A 12,136-nucleotide genomic window follows, 5' to 3' on the forward strand; every position below is an offset into this window, starting at 1 on the left:
TAAATCCTTCACTGTCCTCTCTTTTCATGTCATTTATAACTATTCATTGATAACTTCCTTCTTCTGCATCACCACTATTTTACACAGCATGAGACAGAAAAATTTAGATCACCCAGTGACATACCATTTATCCCAACTCAGTGGACTCAATACTCTTCTGAACTCTATATGAATTATGTATCTCTTTCCCATTCCTTAGTCTAAAGGATTGACTAAGCAAAACCTACATAAATTCTGCTCCTATTTTCTTCAAATTAACTATGACACATGAATTAATATTTATACTAGTACTTGTATTAATACTTCAATGTTGATTATATTTATATCCATAAAAATCTGTTTATATTAGATACTGTGTTTCAGTCAATATTTTCATGTACAATAATGCTAATTAGACAAGTGCTTTGCATTCAGTATTGTCAAATGAATATATGCTTAATGAATATATAAATAGAAATCATGAAATTTCATCTATGAACAGTAACTAGTTACTAGTATTATGGGAGAGCATAGCTTCATACTGATCATTCATTACTCAATTCATCAATGAGAAATATATACATTACTTTGTAAGAATAAATATTTACAGGTAAATGTAAACATAGCAGGAAGGAAAGAAAAAGAAGAAAAAAAAAGGCCTAAAAGTTCCTTCATCTTTACCTCTAATTTCACTTTATAAACGTTAAAACAAACACTTAAAATACTGAGAATATAATAAAATCATGTGTCACATTGTGCTACTGCCTAAGTCTTTTTACATTTATCCATTAATCTAGCCAAACAGCCTGGCATTCCATAAAGTTTTATTGGGTGCCTGAGCAGTGCCTTTGCTTTGAATCTCAAAGCTATAAAAAAAATACTTCATGGAAAGTATTTTATGTAAACTAAAAGATGCTGCTGCATTTAAATACTTACCATGACTTCCTACTTTGACAACTGAAAAGTAAATATAGATTAAGTGTGGGGAGGCACAGGACTTGATGGGAGAGTCTGTAAGGAGGATTCTCTGCAAGGTCGGAGGCCTCTGGGAGACCTTGCCGAAGGCGGCAGCCCCTGCCTTGACTTTTCCAAACAAGTCAGATCCCCAGTTATTTTACTGGAATCTTTATGTTTAAGCTCCAAAACATCCTTGCTTGAAGGATGCATATGTTTTCTGAAAGATGCTTACCTTGCTGATAGTATCTAATAGTTAATTTTAGTTCAAGCTGTTGTTACAGTAAAAGCCTAAGAAGGCAGGTGAATGAGGCTACTTGGTGGCTACAGCCAAGTAGTCCCTTAGCCTCTCTTTCACAGAAAGATGTGTCAGAGTAATCATTCATCCATCGTTCGGGGTCTGCTGGTCAGTCCTGGCAATTAAGGAATTCTTACCATTAAGAAAAACTAAAGTTTGACTAATCATGCAAAAATCACACAGATAGACTTTGACCAAAAGGCCTCCTACAATCTTCCCTTAATATTTTCTGGCCCAACCAGCGGACAAGTTACACTGAAGTGCACAGAGTGTAGTTTCATAGCATGTATAATATCATATTGAGGAGCAGCCTTCCCTCATATGCATCTCTTCAAGCCCATAGGCCAAGAAATGAAGAGAAAGATCCTTGAAGTCTGTAAGTCAAATAAACAGAATATTTTTGTGTCTCTTGGATTTTAAATTTCTATACAGCCTATTTGTTCAACAGACTGGAAAATAGCACAAGGGAAATGTTATCTTTTTTATTAATAAAAATATTTGCTTTAATTTTTAAGTTCTTCTCTTTGCATTCTAGGAATGAACACTGTCTCCCCACTCTCCACTCCCTTCTCACATCTTTCTCATAAGGAATTACTTAGTCTTTAGCTGTTACTCATAAGCACTATCATCTAAACTGTCCATAAAAGGATGAAAGTATATTCTCAGTATCATGACACTGTCCCCTCAACCTTACAACATTCATTATGACAATATATTTTCATTTGGCGAATTAGCACCTGGGGTTGCCAACGCAAATGCAGAGAAAGGGAAGCTGTCCTTCTTTATAAATGATGGGAAGTCTCACACATCATTCCTAAAGCAGGGTCTTCTCTGAGTCAGCTCTCAGTCCCTAGCACTCTATCACTCACACCCTGTTCAGCACGGTGTATTCATCAAGGCCGGCGGTGCAATTGTTAGCTGGCAGTTTAAATGGGGCCAACTTGTCACAAGAGTGACAGCCTGGGCAATTGTTTGCCCTCTGGGAACAGGTGCAGGCAGGTTCAAATGAAACACATCCAAATACTAAGAGCAAGATTCTTAATCATGTCAATAAAAGGGATGTACTGGTGTCTGGGATTCAGTGGTCACAATATGCCTCTTACGCTTTTGAAGATGAAGTGCTGTCTGGCTTTTCAGGAGAGTGTTCCAAGGAATCTATCATGACATTATCATTTTTAATACATGCTACTTGTTGGATGCATGAAATCTGTAATTCTGATATTCCACACACTAAAAGGCACGCTTTTAAATAACATAGGGTCAGGTTAACAAAACAAAGAGATAGAAAAATAAACAAGCCTGACAGTGGAAGAAAGAAAGATTAACAAACACTTTATTTCATAATAATGTCAAAGTTTTGATGTAAATACCAAAGATACAAAGAAGCTCTAAAAGTATAGCTTAATAATATCATTATTGAAAATTAAGACAAAATTGTTGGCCAGTAAAATTATTGGCTCTTGCCTGACCGGCTTGGCTCAGTGGATAGAGCGTCGGCCTGCGGACTGAAGGGTCCCGGGTTCGATTCCGGTCAAGGGCATGTACCTTGGTTGCGGGCACATCCCCAGTAGGGAGTGTGCAGGAGGCAGCTGATCGATGTTTCTCTCTCATTGATGTTTCTAACTCTCTATCCCTCTTCCTTCCTCTCTGTAAAAAATCAATAAAATATATTTTTAAAATTATTGGCTCTTAAATTCCTCAACACTTATGGACTATATTTTATACATTCTAATAACTCTCACTACATATCTATTTAAAATATTCTACATTCTATATCTATATAATGCAACAAAGTTTATACAAATTTTTTTCGATAAAATTCCAATAATCATATAGCATAAATGTAACTAGATTTTATGACACTAACAAAAGTACCTTAGTGTTCTCGGTGTTAAAAAAATTAATTGTACTTGCTTAATATTTACAAAAGATCTTTTAGGAAATCACCTCTGTGAGCAATAACAAAGATAATATCTTAGCTTCTATAGGGTAATTAACTTAGATGTTATCAGTTATCAGTTCCTATAATTTGTGTGTTCTGAACTGGTATAATTACCTTGAGCAAAATTTAACACACAAAAAAACATAAATATAAACCAAACTACTGAATGATAGAGTCTCATAAAGTAAAGACCTCAGTGAAGGCTGATGAAGTAGAATGTGTCAGAGGAGGAGGGGGATGAACTGGAACTGAGCAAACGGCCTGGGAATTGATTGGGAAGTCTATCCAGGGAGGAGAAACATGAACTTGGGTAAAATTTAAAAAACCTCCATTTCTATTTCCTCTGTTTAAAAATAAAACAAAACTAAAAAGAAACAAAAACAGAGACTAGAGAACAGGATTTTTAAAAGCTCAAGATAAATGCCTCTAAAATGTTTATTCTTAAGGCAATATAATCCTTTTATTGAGGGGATTTGCTTTAATTTTATATAAGCGGAGATTTTCTTATTTGGAGAAACATTATATTTGTATTTTCCAAAATTCAGGCTCTGCAGTTGGTAATGTGAGTTCTGGCTGTGAGAGTTACTTAATCTCACCATTTCCAAGTTTATTTGTAAAATAGAGATAAAAAGAAAGTACCTGCTTATTGTTGGAGGTAAATCAGATAATTCATTGAAAATATCACCGAAACCGGTTTGGCTCAGTGGATAGAGCGTTGGCTTGCGGACTGAAAGGTCCCAGGTTCGATTCCGGTCAAGGGCACGTACCTGGGTTGCGGGCAAATCCCCAGTAGGAGATGTGCAGGAGGCAGCTGATCGATGTTTCTCTCTCATCGATGTTTCTAACTCTCTATCTCTCTCCCTTCCTCTCTGTAAAAAATCAATAAAATATATTAAAAAAAATATTTAGCACAGTGCTTAGCACAAAGTATAATCCTACTAAACAATAACTATAGAATGCCTTTCTAAACACAGAATTTCAATTATTTATATATAAGCAGTATTCAGCGTTAAAGCTTACATATCATTGTCAGTTATTACATGTCTACATGACTTAAGTTTTCCCTCCAAGGAAGATCCAAGTATTGCCTACACCCTCAGTTTGAACATAAAAAGAAAATTACTGTTAGAAAAAAATCTATCTGATTCAAGAAATCAAGCTGATTATGTAGCACAAAAATATCAGATGACCATATATTAAATAAATGTACTGAATCTTTATTAAACCAACACTTGCTAATTTCCCACCATTATTGAAGAAATTAAAAAATTGAGTCCTGTATTTTGAACCAGTTATATCTACATGCAAACACAGTTTCAATCCTTTTCCAGGTTCAAGTCATTTGTATAGTTTCTTTAAAATTTGATTCAGGTGACTCCACTTTTCCATAGAATTCTTTAACTTTCTCTATTTCAGATAGGACTATATACATAAACCCAATATTGACATTTGAATTGAGAAAATAACTTATATTAGGCACATGTAGAAACTTAAAATGTAAGTAGTAAGAGAATTTATAGAAAAGGTCTACTTTAAGACTTTATAAAAAAATATTTCAATGTTTGACCATTAATCTTGACTGGTTCTTTCAACTGTAATAAAAATTAGAGTAAATTTTGTGTTCAAGTTTACTGATAGGTAACACCATTCTAAATGTTTACATTATGTCTTACTCTTTACTTTGACTGTCAGAAAGTTTAGGATTAAATTTTTGGTTCAAGCATAGTCATGATTTCATCTATTGTTCCTAGTAAAATTATTTTCTTTTTAACTCTAACTTCTGTTCTTTATCATCTTGTATATGTGTGCATGGAATTTTAGAATAGGCTTACTTGAGTTTTTTCTTAAAGAGAGCAGAACTATAAATATTTGCTTGGGTGATTACTTGATTACTTAATTTACTCTTATTTTATATTATCCTAATATAGTCCTTAAATTCAAACTTTTGAGATTTTATTAGAACAAATTTTGGGAGGTGAAAACAATGAGGAAAGTGAAGAGTAACTCAAAAATTCATCATAATATGACCTCATTCTCTAGTCTAAAGTAAATGGGTTCCTTCTTTGATTGGACATAACTTCCATGAATTAAAATCTTTAAAAAGGTCTTAAAAATTTAAGATATTCTCATATGATGAGGGTTTCTTTCTCTAATGGAAAGATCTGTCTTTTCCCTGAGACCATTCAGAGTTATTTTAGGCTTGAAGATTGTGTGGAGGCCACTTTTGCCAAGAGATAATCTTTTCATGAAACTAATATGCCATTATCATGTGTCCAAAGTAAATTGAGAAAAAAAATGAACCTAAGACAGGAATCTTCAACTTTTTCTTTAATTGAGTATAAGCTACTATTCATTTTTCCAGAGCCATAAAATGGTGTGTGTATGTGTGTGTGTTGTATAAGGGGGGATAGTTTAGGATAAAAAAAAATAATTTTTTAAGTAAACAGCAGATGTGTCACTATAACTTTTACCTGACATCCAGCTAAAAAATCTTAGCAAACTAAGGAAAGAAGAAGGATTAAAGAGTCACTCCATAATTTGGATATTTACAGAAGACTGAATGATCAGCACCCTCTGGTTGGGGAAACATGCTCTAAACATTCCTTTAAAAGAAGATTATCTCATCTATAATAATAATAGAGGAATATGCAACTTGTCCATGACAACTGTCACACCATCACAATAACAGTAAAGACCAAACAGCAGGCTGCGTGGGGCGACAAGGCTGGCGGGGGGGGGGGCAGTTAGGGGCAACCAGGCCGACAGAGGGGGGAAGTTGGGGGCAGCCAGGCTGGCAGGGGGGGACATATGAGGCAACCAAGCCAGTGGGTGGGGGCAGTTGGGGGCAACCAGGCAAGCAGAGGGGGCAGTTAGGGACAATCAGGCCAGCAGGCAGAGGCAGTTAGGGGTGATCAGGCTGGCAGGCAAGTGAGCAATTAGGAGCCAGTGGCCCTGGATTGTGAGAGGGATGTCCGAGAAGTCCGAGATTGGAGAAGGTGCAGGCTGGGCTGAGGGGACTCCCCCTATGCATGAATTTCATGCACCGGGCCTCTAGTCTATAATAATAAAAGTGTAATATGCTAATTAGACCAAACATCCTTCTGGACAACCTTCTGGACAAAGCCGGGGCTTCGAGGGAAGCCTGGGTCCTGGGTGCCAGAGGGAAGCTAGTGCCGGCAGCCAGGGGAAGGAAGGCCTACTCTTGTGCAAATATCGTGCATTGGGCCTCTAGTTAAACATAAAGAAGAAAATTGGAATGCACACTTGTTCAACAGTCCATGTCATATGATAAACTAAATGACTTGCCTTGTTTATCTTCTTCCAATTCACTATCAGAGCAGCCATCACTCTCATCTTTCACACTGTCATCAGCATCTGGTGCCTTCTGTGACGAGGTTTCACTGTCCTTTTCAGGGTCTAAATTATCTTTTTCATCGTCTGATGGTGACTTTGACATTTCATTCATTTGATCATCAGCCTGTCCTTCTTTATTAGCTTTCTCATCTTGTTTCTCCTCGTCTACTTCAAAATCTTCTTCATATTCTGAGGGGAAAAAATTATCCACTGTGAAAATGAAAATAGAATCCCTAACACTTAACCAAATTCACTTTAATGAGAACTATGATTCGATTATCTTCTTTTCTTGGGGTCTTTCTTCACTTCTATTTCACATAATTAGTGAACATGGAAAACTAACAGTGAATGATCAAAGATTGCAATCAGTTACATATAGAAGAGCACAAAAGAAATGAGGCTCCAAATGACATGCCTGAAACCTAATAAGAGTTCATTTACAAAAGCACATCATCTAACAATAACCAAAATGGACAAGAGAAGAACTTGATAGAAAACAATAAATTAGAAATAAATTAAAAATGAAGAGAATAGGATCATAATAATGAAAGTTAATTTGCAGATCCAGTGAGGTCATATTTCATATAAAAATGTTCAAAATATTTGGATATCAAGTTAATGAATAGTGAAGCGGAAAAATGTAATTAATCAAGTCCAAAGGCCCTAAGAAGTAACACTGTGAAAAGCACATTTTTTGAGAACCAAATGGACCTCAAGAAAAGGCATTATGAAGAATTCTATACCTAGGCCAGGACTGCAATCATATGCATTATTCATCCCTACAATCAATTAAATAATTATATTCCAAGGGTAAAAATTTGTGTAGAATAGAATATTACTGTCACAGCCACTAATTTGCTTCATTCCCTGCAGAGGTGCAACAAGTCTGCAGCAGAAAAAGAAAATTGTCACATCATATGAACTCCAGCTGTCCCTTGTGGTTAGAAATGTTCACCTTTCATATTTAATTGTTCCCCTTTTTCTTTCACTAAAAACTAACAATCTTGGAGTGACAACATGCTGAGGATAGAGAGCAAAAGGATTTCATGCAAAATCAATTAAGCAAATAAACAATTATCTTTAAGATGAAAATTACAGGGAAAGTAAAGGTTTCCCTATTTTGAATTTTTAGTTATTAGTTATTCCAGTGGTGGGGGCCTCTCAGGTAAATACATGCGAGCTATCCACCCTGTCCAATGAAAGAAACTTAATTTAGAAATGCAAGCCCTATGTGTATTAAAAAACCCCTGTCAATGCAGAGAATGTATGAAGGAGATGTAAGAGGAAAAGTGAAATCAGAAACTTAAATAAAAGCAACGAGAATTCATCACAAGATTATTTTCATGAAAGAGATTTAATATGAAGAACATTAAGTGAGAATTATTATCAGTAAGAATTATAAAGTAAGCAAGAAGATGAAGGTTTATATTGCACGAAGCAAACAGGAAATAGAATAAAAACAAATGAATCTTTTGATTTAAATTTTCAGACCAAGTAATAGAATAATTCTTCACTGGGCCCAGTTAGCTATCAATCAATAAGCCTTTATATTGGAAGATAAAAGATATTACAGTAACACAACACTTACCATCAAGGAATCTCCACTTTTTGTTGAGAAAATAAGACATACTTACAGAAGAGATATGTACTCATAATAGTTTGTATACATAGTCCTCAGTACTGTTTGTTTCAACATTATTGATCTCCATGGCAATGGATTTTTATATAGGGTTTGATTAATTATATGAAATAGTACAAAATGAGTGGAATGGAATCAAAGGGGAGCAGAAAGGCATTTGGGGATTGTGGAAAAGGAGAAGTTTAGGCTAGCCACAGAATGCACACACGGGGAGAAACACACACATATATCACTTTACAGATATTTGCTCCTGGTCACAGGATAAGCAGGGGGCCAGAGAGCACATGAGTGAATTAGGTAATTCCACCAACAATACTAGATAGTATTAATTTCATCAATGGGGAAAGATGAGAGTTTTTGAGTCAGGCAGTCACCTGTCCAAGTCCCAGTTCAAACACTCACTAGCTGTGTGACTTAGGCATAAAAAGTCACACAATCTGCCTCAAAAAGCTGTGGTACTAAAAGCAATCAATCGTGGAACATGCTTAGAACAGTGCCACAGCCAGTAGGTGCCTACTCAATATTAGGCATTTGGTAGCAATAAGGATTGTGATTGGGGGATGGAGGGAGTTGGTTGTAGAACAAGAGAAATTACACACACAGTATGTGCTCTATATACACTTTGATGGAAGCACCAGCGATGTACAAATGTCCACAATTAGAACACAATTACAGTTATGTTATTGAAGCAGAGCAGAAAATTGAAGGAACATGTAGTGACCACACGAATAGTCCCTGCCTCCTATTTTGCAGGAGCTTCTGCGTTTTTTCCCAAAGTATGAAATGTAAGGTTTCTGTGGTTTTATTTTACCCACCACTATCGTAGCATCTAAATATCAGCCTTCTGTGAACCACATTCTCTCAGCATTACAGCTCAAAGCATGTCTCCTTTGTATCATCCGCTCCCGTGTTTTTAATATGAATGAACTGGTGGCATGCTTTCTGGATTCCTTTTCATGAATTCATTTTCTCCCCCGTCTCATCTTCCTGCTTCCTGAGATTTTAATTAGCTTGTTGTTTACCATCCTCACTAATGAGGAAGAGAGTCAGCACGAGGTCAACATCAATCCAGCTGCAACCCTCCCTCGCTGACCTCCTCAAGCTTCTCGTGCCCTTCCCATCAACCACTGTTCTGCGGAAAGCTGAAGCCTTGCTGCTGCTGTTTTATTCTTTTTTTTTTTTTTAATGGAAATGGGCAATTAAAGTCCATTAACTAGTCAACCCAGAAGAAAAATTTTGGAAAAGCTGTATTATAGGCATCAACTATGCTAACTCGCAGCACTGGCCATGTTGGTTTGAGAGAGAATAAGTGAAGAAAACGAAAAGCCTCTACTGAACATGGCTTTAATAAACCTACAGGTCTTGAGAGTTAAAAACAAATGGGAAAACATCACATTTGTGAATCTCCCTGTTATTGCTCTTGCTATAGATATTTCTAAATTCTCAGTCTAAGATAACAATAAAGATGAGAAGGGTGGAGAGAGAGAGGCAACTGGGTCAAAGTGTTAGAAGGGAAAACTTTTGAAGATAGTCACATGATTTCAGTAACAAACAAGCATAGAATCCGGTGCCCACCAGCCCTGGGGTTACTGCCTTGGATTCCTGAAACCCTTGGGCAGCAACAAGATGGGGTGAGGAAGATACCGAGGATGTGAAGGAGGAGGAAAGAAAAGGGAAAGGCAGGGAGGGGAGGAGAGGAGAAAAGAAGAGGGGAGGAAAAGAATAAGAAAACAAAAAAGTGAACAGGTAGACTCTAGGACCCCATGCCTATGGCAACTGCTTCTACCTATGGAATACTCTACCACCATACAATCATATAGATTGTGCCTACCCAATGCCATCAATAATCACCAGTATCACCAAAGCAAGTACTATGCATTCAAATAAAAAAAAAAAAGCCATGGTCAGTGTGCTCAATAGTTAGAGCAGGGGTCCTCAAACTACGGCCCGCGGACCACATGCGGCCCACCGAAAACATTTATCTGGCCAGCCGGGTGTTTTTGCCACCGCTGCCTGTTGCTGAATTTGTACATAGTTTTTTTTTTAAACTATAGTCCGGCCCTCCAATGGTCTGAGGGACAGTGAACTAGCCCCCTGTTTAAAAAGTTTGAGGACCCCTGAGTTAGAGCATCAGCCTGTGGACTGCGGGGTCACAGGTTTGATTCCCAATCAAGGGCATGTACTTAGTTGGGTTGCAGGTTCATTCCCCAGCCCGGTCAGGGTGGGTGCAGGAGGCAACCAATGGCTGTATCTCTCACATCGATGTCTCTCTCTCTCTCTCTCTCTCTCTCTCTCTCTCTCTCTCTCTCCGCTCTCTCTCTCTCTCTCTCTTTCTCTCTCTCCCTCCCTCCCTTCCTTTGCGCCTTTTTCCCTTCCACTGTCTCTAAAAAATAATCAATGGAAACATATCCTCGGGTGAGGATTAACCAAAAAAAACCACCCCAAACACTAAAAAACAAATAGGCAAAATTCTGTTTGGTTAGAATGTCTCTCTCTGCAGAAGTGAATAGCCTAGTCTCTAGTTCATGTACGCAGCAGCCCTAAACTCCCCTTCCTCTCCTCTCTTCCTCAAGCAACTTTAGCCCCTGCAGAGTTCGGCCTGCCCTCCACTAAGGTAGGTGACATGGGGCCCCACGCAAAACAGTGGAGGAAGGGGGTCAGGGAGTCCTCACGTGCAATAGGATCCCCTAAATGCCAGAACAGTGACAACATTTAATAAATAATTTTGCAAATTTCAATAATCACATTTTAAAGACTTAAGCAAAAGAACCACCGCAGTAACAACCGAACCCTGTGTCACCCGTTACCTTACCGTATTTAAATATATTTTCCTGGTCATCTTCCCAAACATGTTGTTTTCCTTTACGTTCCATTTCTTCTACAGCAGTTCTTACATCTTCAACCCCTGTTTTTTCTTCGTCGGCTGAAAAAAAGACTGAAGAGGTTTTGCTCCCCTCCATCTCATTCCTTCTTGGGACGATGTATGCTCTATCCTTCCTCAGTTTCCCCTCACCCTTCGGTTCCTCTCTTTTCTCAAGACTTTTTTGTTTCCTAGGTTTTGGCGAAGTTGGTTTTTTGTCAAGGCCCATTGCAATAATGCACCTATGAAAAATATTAACATAGGATGTTTATTAACTTTTATACATAGCAGAGTGGAACTGCAAAGCTTTTAAATCATGTACCTCTTATTATAAGAAATGTTATAAGAAATATTTTATTAAGGTATATACCAGTAGTTAACTAAAGTAAATTCTTTTCTTTTTATTAATATTAAAATCTCATAAAAAGCACAAAAAATTCTTAATAACTTTACCCATTAATAAATAAGAAAATGGCAAGAGAACTTTAGTCCCAAACTAAAATTAGTGCCTTAAAACATATTTTGGCCTTATAACAGAGTCATATGGTATATAATTCAAGTCCTTATATGAGGCTTATGTGATAAAAGAACATCCAGGTTTGCAAGCACAAGAAAGCTGAGATAAAAATATTCGAAAAAGAAAGATGCCATTCAGTCCATGATAATTTATTGTTCCAATAACACAACAACAAAAAACTTACATACCAGGTTGACTCTGAATAAATATGATTGATTTTTTTTAAGAAATATACAGTCACATGTTGTGGTGCCCTTTAAATAAACATCTCAGGAACCTTCCTGCTTATTTTAATAGAAATGTCATTATTGCATTTAGAATTGCCTTTTGAAACCTGTACCATAATCCTTGGTGACTTTTACTGGATATAAGCTTTGTTCTTTAAAGATGGCAATAGTTTGTAGAGGTCATAAAGTCATTCAAAGTCAAATCTGGTGAACCAAGCAGGTAATCTGCATGCACTAAGATACTAAAAATAATTTTTAAATCAGTTAAAACAAGTCACGTGAATAAATTCTTCCATAGCTTTTTTCCTATCTCTCAAGTTAATGTCAAAATAAAAATTCTAATAATGATGACACATACATTAATAA

General features: G+C 36.8%; 1 protein-coding gene across 1 annotated transcript in view; it reads right to left on the reverse strand.

Moving 5' to 3' along the window:
• Nucleotides 1-12,136, reverse strand: part of ERICH3 (glutamate rich 3) — a 99,895-nt gene that overhangs the window by 22,107 nt on the left and 65,652 nt on the right. Inside the window, exons 10-11 of the mRNA XM_036352773.1 lie at nucleotides 10,979-11,268; nucleotides 6,480-6,716 (exon numbers count right to left, since the gene is read on the reverse strand). Of these exons, the coding sequence (XP_036208666.1) occupies nucleotides 6,480-6,716; nucleotides 10,979-11,268 (527 nt within the window). The remainder of the gene's footprint in view (nucleotides 1-6,479; nucleotides 6,717-10,978; nucleotides 11,269-12,136) is intronic.

Source organism: Myotis myotis, unplaced genomic scaffold, assembly GCF_014108235.1.
Source record: "Myotis myotis isolate mMyoMyo1 unplaced genomic scaffold, mMyoMyo1.p scaffold_m19_p_2, whole genome shotgun sequence".
Classification (NCBI taxonomy): Eukaryota; Metazoa; Chordata; class Mammalia; order Chiroptera; family Vespertilionidae; genus Myotis; species Myotis myotis.